The 14666-nt window shown below is 44.6% G+C and overlaps 1 protein-coding gene across 1 annotated transcript in view; it reads left to right on the forward strand.

Moving 5' to 3' along the window:
• Positions 1-1212: 1212 nt before the first annotated feature.
• The window catches only part of ADAMTS20 (ADAM metallopeptidase with thrombospondin type 1 motif 20), a 243701-nt gene continuing 230247 nt past the window's right edge, over positions 1213-14666 (forward strand). Inside the window, exons 1-2 of the mRNA XM_083182669.1 lie at positions 1213-1555; positions 12294-12649. Coding sequence (XP_083038795.1) covers positions 1465-1555; positions 12294-12649 — 447 coding nt within the window. The 5' untranslated portion in view covers positions 1213-1464. The remainder of the gene's footprint in view (positions 1556-12293; positions 12650-14666) is intronic.

Genomic DNA, 14666 nt, shown 5'->3' on the forward strand with positions numbered 1-14666 from the left:
GTTTATGCTAAACATCCATTCGCAGCCTGTGCAGACGAACCCTCGCTGCAAGGAGGGGGGGGGGAGTGGGCGGACATTCGCCGGGCAAGGTTTGGTGGAATTGCAAGGCTGCAAATCCGCAGCCTTGCGAATCAACCAGAATAACCCCCTCTATGTGATGTGCAATATAATTTCTTTACTTAGTAATGTGGGAGAAATAAAAATCAAATATGCAGAACACAGACTCAAAATTTGTGTTGACTGGTGTTCTACAACACACAGGTTGGTATATACAGCATATAAGCCCTGAGTGTTACACATCATATATTATATAACATGCAGTGTGGCATATACAGTATGTAAGCCCTCAGTATCACAGTTATACACCATACTGTACATTATATAACATGCAGTGCCGTATCCTATATACAGTATAAACCCCCAGTGTCATATTGTTATACACATATTACATAACATGCAGTGCGGTATATACAGTATGTAAGCCCTCAGTATCACAGTTATACACCATACTGTACATTATATAACATGCAGTGCCGTATCCTATATACAGTATAAACCCCCAGTGTGTTTCATATTGTTATACACATATTACATAACATGCAGTGCAGTATATACAGTATGTTAGCTCTCAGTATCACAGTTATACACCATACTGTACATTATACAACATGCAGTGTAGTATATACAGTATGTAAGCCCTCAGTATCACAGTTATACACCATACTGTACATTATACAACATGCAGTGCAGTATATACAGTAAGCCCACAGTATCACACAGTTATACACCATAATGTACATTATACAACATGCAGTGCAGTATATACAGTTTGTATGTTAGCCCTCAGTATCACAGTTATACCCCATACTGTACATTATATAACATGCAGTGCAGTATATACAGTATGTAAGCCCCGTGTCATACCGTTATACACCATACTGTATGTTATATAACATGCAGTGCAGTACATACAGTACATGGAGAGCAGCCCCCCTGACAGCAGTGTGATCGGAGCTCCCTGCACAGGACAAAGCCTGGCTGCAATAAGCGCTGTCTGTCAGGGGCTCGCCCACAAGGCGGCCTCTCCGCTTTCATGTCGGGGTCCTGGGATGGTCAGGGAGCAGCAGAGTTGCTGGCACTGATCTTTCCTCCCAGGCTCAGCAGCCCCGTCCTGGCTTCTCCCTGTCACACACACGTCCTGTACATGAGTTGCTCCCCGCTCACACAGTGCATGCCCGGCTGTGCGGGCTGACAAGTCTGGGGAGAAGCGATGCGGAGAGGACGGCGGGACTGTGAGGGGCTACTACACTGTCAGAGAGCCGGCGCCGGGCTGCTGCAGCGGGAGGTGTTGTGAGGGCTCCCCAGGGATCCGAGGGGCGCAGGTTGGGGGAGAGCGACCGGAGGAGGTAACTGAGGGGTAGAGGGGACCCCAGTCCTCGTTGTGTCTTGTGCACAGGAGGGAACATGCTGGTTGCCAACTGGCTGGCGGGGCTCATCTGTCATCTATGCTTTCTGCACACACGGTCCCTGGAAAACAGGCTTCACCCCAAGCAAGGTAATGCTGCAAACAGCATGGGACTACTGTACTAACACAATTGTAACCACAGCTGGCTTGCCTGGGGAGGGCTAACCACAAACTACTGTACTCGTCACTCTGGGGCACGTAATATGAATGAATGGGAGTCCCTTCTAGCAGCCCACATTGGGAGGCTGCTCAAGATCAAAATGTGTGTGGTGTGTGTATGCTGTGTGTGTGTGTGTGTGTGTGTGCGCGTATATCTATATATTCATATGAATGGTACTTCCTCATCTTTGCAACCACAGCTTACGCCAGTTACGCTAGCCGCTTTCAGAATAGCACCATTGTCCTCTTGCGGGCTTGCTACGCTCGCCACCCTTCGGGCTTGGAGTCTCCTTGCTCCACTGCACTCGCCACAACTTTACTAAAGGTAATGGTGGCGTGGACACAGGAGGGTGGCGTGGACCCAGGGTGGTTCGGGTTATGCTACGTAAGTTCTGTGGCGTAAGCTATGGCATATATATATCTATATAGATATATATATATAATATTAATATTAACAGTTTCTTATAGAGCGCAAGCATATTCTGCAGCGCTTTGCAGAGAATATTTGAACATTCACATCAGTCCCTGCCCCAGTGGAGCTTAAAATGTATATTCCCTACCACATGTACACACATATGCAAACATTCTAGGGTTAATTTGTTGGGAGCCAATTAGCCTACCAGTATGTTTTTGGAATCTGGGAGGAAACCGGAGTACCTGGAGGAAACACACGCAAGTACAGGGAGAATATACAAACTCCGCACAGTTAGGGCCATGGTGGGAATTGCACCCATGACCTCAGTGCTGTGAGGCAGTAATGTTAACCATTACACCATCCGTACTGCCCCAATATATATCTCTTACAGGCTGTGACATATGAGGCTTACATATGGGAACTGTATATATGTGCAGGATGCAATGCACAAGCCCAAACAGAAATGTCATCAGTGTTCTAAAGTTGTATCACACATGTGTTCTCCACATGTATCCCATGTTTCATTTATTACCTTTATGACATTTATAAAGAGCAACAGTTGGTCCCACTGCAAGATAATATGCACAAACCAAAGATAAGGTCGACGGGAAGCTTAATAAACAGTTAGTTATGAAGGTTTGTAGTTTGTGTGTGTATGTTTGCATATGAGCTTGTGTATGTGTGTAATGTGTATGTGTAGGGTTTCAACCTAGAAGGTGACAAGTTGAAAGAAAACTTCTTAAAAACAGGTAGCCCGGTTATCTTAGTTTTTGAAAGTATGCTTGACATGAATATACTTACGTACAAATATTGTGCAAGGCAAATTCATGATAAATTGTCAGATAATTTTGTAAGAAATGGCAAAAACTAGATTTCTTTTTAGAATCTATAATTTTTTTTAATACATGATGTTGCACTTAGCTATCGAAATGTAATGTTTCCTTTGTATGAGCAAGCCATTATGGTAAGAATTTTAAGTACTGTGTATACTCGAGTATAAGCCAAGTTGATCAGCACATTTTTTATGCTGGAAAAAGCCCCCCTTGGCTTATACTCAAATGAGGGTCCCACTTACCTCAATAAGTTTTCCCAGTTTTTTGGGGTAATATTAGGTGCCTCGGCTTATATTGGGGTCAGCTAATACTTGAGTATATACAATAAGCTAATTAAAAAATTACCTTCATAACCGTGACATAAATGAACTTAATTGTCATTAATTTTGCAGTTTGTGTATAGTTTAGCGGAACTTGAAATTTACCTATAAAATACGCTCTTCATAGATTCCCATTTTCCCTCTTTACATTGCAGAGTTAATGCAATTACGAAGGATGATATTTAATATTTTGGCCTTATTTTACAATTTCTTACAAAATTTTTATAGCCTGTTCCCTCGCTGGATCCTAACCAACTACTCAGTCTTCGCTAATAGTACATGTTTGTGTATAATCATATAACACCAAGGGGTTGATTTTGCAGCAGCTGCATGTTTTGGTAATGCACCGTATAATTTAACCTAATACCCCATTCACTCCAGAAATGCAGAGACAAACCCGGGAATTCCATTCCCGGGACAAGCAGGGACATTCCCGGGTTGGGACCCATTCACACATGCTTTTGAAGCAGGGGCAACCCGGGTCAGTACCTTTCATACCAAACCCGGGTTGACCCTGCATTTATCATTGAAAATGGCCTTTTTTAGGCCCACATTACATTATTGATTATTAAAAATTAGACACCAAACAGTTGTAGTGTTTTAACCTTGTTTACTTCAAGAAAACAAATGAGAAGGCATATATAAAAGTATAAAACTTTGCCTATTTCTAGGCACAATAGTGCAAGATAAATACAATAAATATAAAGGCACATTACACAAATCAAACAACCCCCCACCCCCGCCCCCCACAAGCATCAAACATCCCACCCCCCACAAGCATCAAACATCTCCCCCGCCCCTAAACAGGAACGTAACTTTTGACCTTATGAATCAGGCCAACTTTTTTGTAAACTTGAAAAGTGCTCGGCAAACATCGGTCAGCCATTGTAAACATCAAACCTGTTAAGTGCACAGGCATATAAAGTGCCCAACTATCAGCATATAATTAAAAAAATAACACCCTAAAAACCCAACCTCCCCCCACCCCCTACCTACAAAAGTGCCCTTAAAGCAGCAATACTATTTCAAAATGAAATGTGGCCTTAAAACAGCAATACTATTTTAAACTGCCTATTGCAATTGCCTGTATACAGGGTATTCAGACGAGGATGGTGGCGGGTTAGGAGGATCATAGTATGGACCTCTGGAATACGGCTGGTAGCTATGCTCAGGGGCAATAGGGCCTTGGCTAGTTGGGAACATGTTGTTACCCACAAAGCGAGGCAGGATGTGTTCCAGGAACTGGAATTGGTAGCTGTGCAAGATGCGCTCTTGGTGACCCATTATCTGCGTTATGAAGGTCTGCTGCAGCTCTCTTTCCGCCTCGATGAAACGGAGTTGCCGGGCATCCTCCTGTCGCTGCATGTTGTTGTCCATGTCGCGCAGTTCTTCACAGAGCACCCTGGTCATTTCCCGTGCTGCGAGCTCTACTTTGGTGGCTTTGCGCTTCCGCGGTGGAACTGTATATACTGCAAGGGGAGTAAAAGAAGGAGAAAAAGGCATAAGAAAAAGCAGTGGTGTGATCGTATGTGTTTGTGGCCTACTCCCACCTACACTTGATACACTCTGCGACACCAAACTTTGCAGTGGACGGTTATGGTGGCGTATAGTGCAGCATTACTGTGTATTGGAATGCAAGTGCTTAGGACATTTAAGCAAGGATAAATACTTACTATTGGTGCGCATCACAGGGAGAGCTTTCTGCAGTGTCGCTTTGGGTGTGGCGGGCACATCACTCTCTTGGATGGTTTCTGCACTGGTGCTGGTTATGCTGTCATCTGCATGGTTAACGGAGGAGTTTAAATCGGTGTCATCTGGGATTAGTATCGGTGATGTTGGCACAGGTGATATTGGCCCAGATTGGGTACTGTCCATCGACTGATTGTCTTCATCAACCACCGATGAGAGAGTGACCAAGCTGGAGGATGACAGGCTGACGGGGTCACTCAGCGCAGTGTGGCCAAAACATGCTGTGCACAGCTCGTAAAAGATCCAATCTTGCCTTGCAGCCCCGCTCTTATTCCGATTGCGGTCATGTATGCGGTATAATTGTTTCTTCAGCCCCTTCAACTTGTTCACCACTTGCTGTCGGCTGCGGACGAAGCCCTGCGATAGCAGGACCTTGGCAATGTTGTGGTATATCTGGGCATCCTTCACAGTGCCTGTAATCTGGCGCCGGATCTCCTCTTCCCCTCTGATGGCTGACAGCTCCCTCACCTCTTCATTTGTCCAAGCCATGGCAGCCACACTTGCAGGGGTTAAAACCCACTTTGCCCGAGTTGCAGGGGTTAAAACCCACTTTGCACGACTTGCAGGGGTTAAACAACACACTTTGCCCGAGTTGCAGGGGTTAAAATGCACTTTGCCCACAGCACGTGCACGCTGTATCTCCCTGCACGCTGTTTGCTGCCTCTGGGCATGTCTGGGAGCGTCCAGCACAACAGGAAGTTGCCCTGCTAGCAAATCAGCGTTAGCTGACATCAGCAGAGGCAACACGGGAAGCATGGACATGTCCCTGCACCTTTCACACCAGCCACTAGTCCGGGAAGGACCCGGGAGTAACCCTGCTACCTAGCCGGGTTAGATTGCCGGCAAATTAGCCCGGGATTTTGTCCTGGGAACCTTTCACACCAGCGCTAGTAGCGATTTGTTCCCTGACTCAACCCGGGAATTTAGGCTGGTGTGAATGGGGTATAAATTGCAGCACTTTACAGTATGAAATTTTGTCCCGATGCATTTTTAGATGCTCCGTTGATGCACTATTCAAACTTGCACCAGCTATACAGCGGGGGAAATTTACTAAAGGAAATTTGTAAAAAATAGGTGTATTTGTATCCAGAAATACACTTATTTTTGACATTTACTATTCCGAAAATATGGCAATTTGTATTCGTATTGATAACAGATCAATACGAATACGAATTGACGTATTTTCGGGGTAGTAAATGTCGAAAATAAGTGTATTTCTGGATACAAATACACCTATTTTTTTACAAATTTCCTTTAGTAAATTTCCCCCAGCATGTCAGGTGGAGTTTCTGACCATGTCCTGTGTGCTCTACGTATTTACAGCGATGTGCCCGTAACATGTTGCCCGTAACATGTTGTAATATGCCTTCATCTGCTTAGCGCCTCTCCCCAGTGGTGGATTTTACACTAGACATGAGACATATGCCATGGGGCGACACTTGCTGGGGGGTGGATGAAGTCAGGTGATTCTTTTTTGTATTTGCCATTACAACCTATTTTTTATTTTGTAACTGGTGGTGAAGGGATAACGATGGACAGTAAATTTGGTGGTAGTGGGGGCGTGACTTTGGTGTTGATTTTGAGTCAGGACGTCCTAACATGAAGGAATAGTGATGGGAGCAGCCAATGATGTTGTGCCTAGGTGAGGCCTAACCCCTAAATTTGCCCCTGCTACCCCTGTCATCAACTTACCTCTCAGGAATGCCAACTGAATTCCATAGACTGTTTCTCCAATTCTGTTCTGCATCTCTGAGAAATACTGTAACAGTTGAAACAGATGCGCTGTGTGACTGGGATGCATGTGCAATCATTGGCCAGCTGCGTGTGGCATTTACTGTACAATGAATGTGACTCAGAATTTGGCAACAGGAGTCATTGTTCTAGGAACTAACAAAAATGGTAGATTAAAGGCGGTACTTATGTATTAGCCGGGCACCCAATTAACATACGTATGGCACCGTAGGGAAATAACATTGTATGCGATGCGATGCGATTTTCCTATGTAATGTATTCACTGCTCTCTGGCCATCGCATGCGGTTTTATAGGGTGTGATGCCCCAGTTGTATAACATACAATGGGATTTAGGCACCCCCCACTATCCACGCGACCCCTTGGCGGGAGGGGCGGCGGAACGCATCCTCCCGACCTTTTCATACCCCCACTATCCACGCCTGCATGGAGTTGATTTCATATAGTGTGGCGAGCGCACGCGAAATACATGTAACGTAATTCGAGGCCCCTCTCAGGGCTCACTGTGCTCGCCACGCTTCGGGCTCGTGGCTTGCTGAACTCACCACACTATATCAAAATCAACTCCACGCCGACTTGGATAGTGGAGGTATGAAAAGTTCATGAGGACGCGTTCTATCGGGGTGGCGTGGATAGTGGGGGGTGCCTAAATCCCATTGTATGTCATACAAGTGTATACTACATTAAATGGCATCGCACCCTATAAATTCGCATGCGATGGCCAGAGAGCAGTGAATAAATTACATAAGAAAATTGCATCGCATCGCATGCAAAAAACGCATGCAATGCGATTTTCTTACGCAGAATTGCCCACTAAGCTATTTGCTTAGTGGGCACCCGGCTAATACATAAGTACCTTAAAGGCTAATGTCTTCTTTATTAAAGTGCATTAAACAAAATGCTAATTCTTTGAAGACCTCTTCTAATGAGGTTGTTTACTACTTGGATTTTAAAAAAGTCCAGTCGTGGATTTAGATGACCTTTTGCCTTTAGTGTACATTAGCCATTTGCCTCTATACACGAGTACTTTACATATAGTTAAAACTTGCAGGGTCCTGATACAAGTACCTCTTTAGGAGTTGGGTCAAATTTGGTCCTCTCCTCTTCACATGTTACATATTATGTTGGTAATCCAGCCTCCCATTGTCACAGACAGTATTTTCCCCATTCTTCATTATCATATATGAAAAGGAAGTAGGATTTGACAAGCAATTAGAATGCTACCGTATTATTCTCCTTGTTAAATTCTGCTCCAAGAAGCTTATGCTTGGATGCGGTTGGTTACTTTCACTGCTGCAAGCAGCAGTAGCAATAGTTCTGTATGGTTATGCAGCAGAAGGCAGTCATTACATGTACACCTGGGACACAGGCATCAGATGACTGGCTCAACATTGGGTGGCTTGCAGCACCATGGGGATGCTAAAGCTGCCTGTCAGAGAGGCCAGGATACACTATCTCCATGGCCTCTTCTCCCCCACACACCTCTGTATTCACAAATGAAGACCCCCAGCTGTCCCCAAATGGCATCAGACTGTCAATCATTGTCAGACTGGTGTCTTCTATGCATCCTGTTTCACAGGACCACTCCTCCCATGTACACAGTGGGTCCTGCACATGTGCAAAGTACTGAATATTATTACTTTGCACATTAAGGCGCACCTCCAGCTGGACTTGAATGATGTCCCAAGTCCAGGTTCCTATATGCTGCAATGTGCTGTACAGGAGATCTTTGGTCTTCTTCACAGCAAGTCTCACCACTGCTGCTCAATATGGACATAAACTCAAACACAAGCATAGTAGCATGAAGCAGAATATACCTTCCTAAATTCCTGAAAGCATGACACAGTCACATGTATTTGGCATGAGACATCTTTTATGATTTTCTCACACTGCCTTTCCAAACTGCCCAAAGCTGTACCTGCTGTTATCAACTGGCTCTAGACAGATACTAGCAATCTACTTGTATTTGCCAACAACTAGGAACAGTTGCGCTTTCTCAATTATCAACTGCCTGGAAACTGGCGCTAGTATAGTGTCTGTATCCATTCATTACTCTGAGCCAAAAAGTTGCACTGCTTGTATTCTTGAACATGTATGTCCAACTACTTTGAGATATTAAACTACTTTGGGCATGGCCAGCCCTACCGTTGTGGGGCATATTATTTATTATATGAGTGATATCCCCTCTGTAGTGTCCAAAAATAATATTCATCCTTCAAATGTATTTATAGAAGACCAGAGAAAATACCTGCTTTTTTTTGCAAAAGCAGCCCCAGAAACTTATGGGGGTTTTCTTGATGAATTTACCAGGCTACGGAATACTTTGCCTTTTATTAACCGTAGTTAATCTTGGGCGCTTCCCATAGTAGTTGTTTACTAAAGGAGCTGCTGTTCAAGGAGGGAATAGTCATTTCCCAACAAAAGCATAACATGGGTACAACAGTTGCATTAGGCAGCGCTCAGTTTAAAACCAATACTTTAAATAAATCAATAGTTCGCTATTTCTAGCACAAAATGTTTATATTAACTTCTACAGGGACTTCACAGGATTCCGTATAAAAAAACCTGAACTGGATTTGAAGTCCATCCCAAAAGGAGCATATACAGTCCCAAATGTCACTTTACCACAAAGACACTCAATGTTGGCATTTTTGACTTGGCACATTCAGACGCATGCTTGTACCCTAAGGGAAGGCCTGATATTAGGATTAGCATAAAGTTGCAGCAGCCTCTGAAATGAACATATGCAAGTACTAGTGAAACCTATGATTGCATCAACATTCCTAACCAGAGGGGCAGAATGGGGGTTGAAAGAGGTGTTCCCACATAAGCAAAATTCAATAAGGGCATACAGTATTTTAGCAAATGCATGCAAGTGTATATACATACATACAAAGGTGTATCTGTTGCACCTTGTCTACAGCAGGTGCAAACATACTAATGATGATCATGAAGGTATTATAGGGTGTTATTCGGATGCGAATTTGCACCCTTGCGAGTCAACCAGAAATCACCCTGGGAATGGTGGTACGCCCGCCCCCCCTTGCATTGTGAGTTCACACGCAGAGCCTGTAAATGGATGTTAAACATAAACATCCACATCATAAACACCCCCAGGAGGGAAAGGTAACCAGTGGAGTAACCCAGGAGGCAAAGGTTACCAGTGGAGTAATCCAGGAGGAAAAGGTTACCAGTGGAGTACCCCAGGGATCTGTACTTGGACCAGTGCTTTTTAATAACTTTATTGGTGATATTGCAAATGGAATTGAGGGTAAAATGTGCCTTTTTGTAGATGACACAAAGGTATGCAACAGGGTAGACACACCAGGGGGGTAAAACAAATGATTGATGATCTAGGTAGATTAGAGGAATGGTCAAGAGCATGGCAACTACAGTTTAATGCCAAAAATCCAAAGACTAATTATAGTATAAATGGCGCTATAATGGAAACTCGGCAATGTAACAAAGCAATGAAAAAGTCAAGTCAGATGCTTGGTTGCATAGGGAGAGGTATCAGCAGTAGAAACAAAGAATTAATAATGCCACTGTATAGGTCATTGGTACAACCTCATCTAGAGTACTCTGGAGGCAATATCTCCAGAAGGATATAAATACATTAGAGACCGTACAAAGAAGGGCAACTAAAATGGTGCATGGCCTACATCACAAAACGTACCAGGAAAGACTAAAAGATCTTAATATGTATAGTTTAGAGCAGAGAAGGGAAAGGGGGGATGTGATCAGTGGCGTAACTATAGCTCCGCAGCCCCCTGCTGTTGGTGCCAGGGGGTCTGCGGGGCTATAGTTACCTGCTGCCATCCGCAGTGACCTGCCGCCGGCTCATCTGTTAGCAGTCCCGGACTCCCGGATGTCCCGGCTCCCTCCTGCTGCTTATGAAAAGAGACGCTCACAAAATGGCTGCCCCCATACTGCAGACCATTTTTGTGGATGCTAAAGGAGGCGCCGTCCTCCTCTAGCATCCTTAAAAATGGTCTGCTGTAAGGGGGTAGCCATTTTGTGAGTGTCTCTTTTCATAAGCAGCAGGATGGAGTCAGGAGAGCCGGGAGTCCATGACCACAGACAATACCAGCGGTGGACACGTGAGGGGTAAGGCGCGGTGTATCACCAGCTTGAACCCCCTCCTCTATAGCCTCTCCAGCCCCCTTTCCTGATTATCCAGCTGTCTTCCACCACAACTTTCCAGCCCACATGTCCCTTTGTGCTGCCTGCTCCTCTGCAAACTTTATATAGTGTGGCGAGCACAGCGAGCCACCGAGCCCGAATCGTGGCTAGCGTATGCGCAAAACTAAGCAAATAGCTTAGTGGGCGCCCAACTAACATATAAGTACCCTATGTTTCACATCGCCAACCATCAAATGATGTGGAATGTGCATGCATATCTAAGTGACTCTCAGGTCACTTGGATTTACGTACACCCTTGGAAGGAAGTGGGCGGGCAGCTAACATCTGCTAACGTCAGCTGTCCGCCCCCGGCACCGCCGTCACGGGTCGATTACCATGGGAATGCCCATGAAACACTGGGCATTCCCATGGGTGCAGCCTTGGGTGCATGAACCCAGAGAATAGTCTGTGCACCGTAGCCGCACGCATCCGGTGTATGCACATATGCAGAACTGCGGCTGCGCATATGCCAAACATCGGTTCTCATGCGAACTAAAGCTGGCTGCAAACGGACCAGAATAAGGTCCAAATACCTGTATAATAAATACTCTACAAAATAAATAGAGCAAACAAAGAGGCAAACTGTTGCCGATAAAATAACCTTTTTGCTTTTTCTGCTTCGTAAATGTCAGTATTTCTGTGAGTCTTCAAGATTTTTTTAGCAAATAGCTGTAATAATTGGGAACCTTAGGGATAAATTTACTAAGATGGAAGTTCTGTTGAAGATGGATTCTTGCCCATAGCAACCAATCACATTTTACTTCTCGTTTATTTAGCACCTTCTAGAAGATAAGCGATAGGATGTTGCCCATAGCAATCAATGCGATTCTATATTCAATAGACATCCCATCTTAGTTACCCCATTATGCCTGGTACACACCAGAATGATCCTGATTGTTAGTAGATAGTTAGCAGATTGTACAGTGGTCGCACGATCTGTTGGTGCACACAATCTGCTAACGATCTGCATCCGATCCCAATCCAATCTGAGTCTGTATCTAGTTGAATGTGTCTTTTACAGGTCCTACCTGCAGCAGGTTGGATCTGTAAAATGACCAAACGACAGCGGGGACGCGCATCGGATTGGAATCGGATCGAAATTGGATCTAAACATGCAAAAACATGCCCAATCTACATACAATCGGTTGGAATTGGATACAGATTGATGGGATTGAGCCCTAATCGTTCTGGTTTGTACACTACATTACTGACATGGCTTTCAGTAAAACTGCACAAGATTCATTACATATTAATAAACATAGAACATGTACAATATCTTGTGTGTCTACTGTATATAGAATGTTTCTCACAACAAAAACATTGCTATTGTTTACAAGTGGTCTATTATCGATGCATCTGATAAGAATACTACAATATTACTGTTATCTGCATTTTTTTCTGATCTATTTTTATATTACAGCTAGTTTTGTGAAAACACTTTCATCGTATGAGATTGTCACACCTTCTCGAGTAAATGATTTTGGAGAAAACTTCCCTTTTAATCAACATTTCAGAAGATCAAAACGGAGTCTAGAACTTCAAACATCACAGCCTGATGTCAACAGGACATATTACCATATTGCTGCCTATGGACAGCTATTCCATTTCAACCTTACCAATGATGCAAGCTTTATTGCGGATTCTTACAAAGTTGTCCATATTGGAAACCAAAGTCATGCCCAGCTTGACTCCTCGGACCTCAAACACTGTTTCTACAGTGGACATGTCAATCGCTTGGAGACATACCCAGCTTTCTTAAGTCTATGTGGTGGATTGGTGAGTTTATTTTATATTGAATGTTTGGACTATTTATCATAACTAGATTAAATCATAACACAATGTACCTATTTTGTATTTAATAATAAAAATAATAATAATAATAATAATAATAGTATAGGCCCTTATTCTGGTCGGTGCGGATATATCCGCGTGCGTTCGGCCCGCCGATGTTTTGTGTCTGCGCATGTGCAGAGGCGTCTCTGCGCATGTGCGAGCGGGGCGTACGGCCAAATCCCGCATGATATGTGAACACTCCGAACAGGGGGTGGAGAGGGGCGTGAAGGGCTATTTGGGCTCATTACCATATGCATACGCCCCGCGTTTCATGGGCGTTCCCATGCAAACGCTGGGCGTACGTATGGTAATGCGGCCGTGACGCACATGTAGGGGGCGGACATATGACATCGCCAGATGTCAGATGCCTGCCCAGATCCCTGCTTTTGCACGGAAAAATGTCCGTGTGGTCTAAGGTTGCGGGAGCTGGTGGAGCACTCGGTCCTGCATTCGATGGTCTGCGACCATCGAATGATGGGGGAGGTTCCCTTAGATGGAGGAGGCGTATTCCGTGAAAAATACACGTGCGGTCCGTTTGGCCAGCTTCTTACCCCGTACGGACGGAGTTTGCGATCCGTATGGAAGGCGGGGTTTCGCACGCACGGTCCTGGCCGCATAATCGGATCCGGCCGCACCGATCAGAATAAGGGCCATAGGGACATACACATGGGGGGATTTCAGATCCTTTTCTGAGCAATCTGACTATATCACTGAGAAAAGGAGCACAGAACGCACTGTGTGTATGCCCTGCAGCGATGCCAATGCACGGTCCTGCACATCGGTAACCCTGGCTGGGAAAGCCAGTGCTTGCAATGGCTTTCCCTAGATTGCAGGCTTTGTCTATTCTAAAAATAGGCAAAGCCCGCTCAGCACGAACGCTCAGCACAAAAATCGCAGTGTGCTGAGCGGGTGCACCTTAATGTGTGCCGAGCATTTGCTCATCCAAAAGCCGGCTTGCCCTGAGTGTACGGGGCTTATGAGTGGTTCAAATAATAAGGTTAATAATGTTTATTTGCTTTTTGAAACATCACTGCTTTGTGTTTTTCTAAATGTTAAACATATGGAACTATTTTAATGATTTTTGGCTAAATACATGTTATTTTATGTAGAATCTTGTTTAGATTTGAATTTGCTGTGTTTGAAAAATGATCATTTTGGAAAAATATACAAATGGGATTTGCGATTAGCAGACAGTTCTCTTGGCTGGTTACCCACTGTAAAAATCCAATGACATTGTGATTGAGTTTGACAGGCTTTTGTAACCAGCACATGCTGTCAGCGTTCTTTACATATAATGGCGACATATTAGAGGGAAGCAGGCATAACATTTTTCCCAAATCAGTAATTGCTATCATTCATTGGTTGTGTTTGTTACAAGTTACCATCATATCCACTAACACTTTTGATACCGTCTCTTCTTGTGGATACTGTTGCAGCACACCATTTTAGGTACTTGTGTACTATCACGGCGCCCATCGCATCGCAGACCATATCGCATACGATGGTATGCGATGCGATATTGCGCGATGTTCCACAATGTCATACAATTTTAAAATTGTATGACATTGTGTATGGTATACAATGCCATACAATGCAATGGGATGCGATTATAACTTGTATAAGCACCTTAATGGGTGCTTACAATGTGAAATGCGCCCCCACGCCACCCCCCAAGTATAAACGTGAACCCGAATCGAGGGGCGGCGGTACGCGTCCTACGACCTTTTCATACCCCCATTTTCCACGTCGGCGTGGAGTTGATTTTATAAAGTGTGGCGAGCGCATGCGCAGAACTTCACAGGTATACGCATCCCCTCGCGGGGCTCGCTGCGCTCGCCACGCTTCGGGCTCGGTGGCTTGCTGCGCTCGCCACACTTTAGAAAATCAACTCCACGCCGACGTGGATAGTGGGGGTATGAAAAGGTTGTAGGACGCGTACCTCTGCGCTCGCCACGCTTCG

The sequence above is a fragment of the Crinia signifera genome, chromosome 4 (genome assembly GCF_055691185.1).
Source record: "Crinia signifera chromosome 4, ASM5569118v1, whole genome shotgun sequence".
Lineage (NCBI taxonomy): Eukaryota > Metazoa > Chordata > Amphibia > Anura > Myobatrachidae > Crinia > Crinia signifera.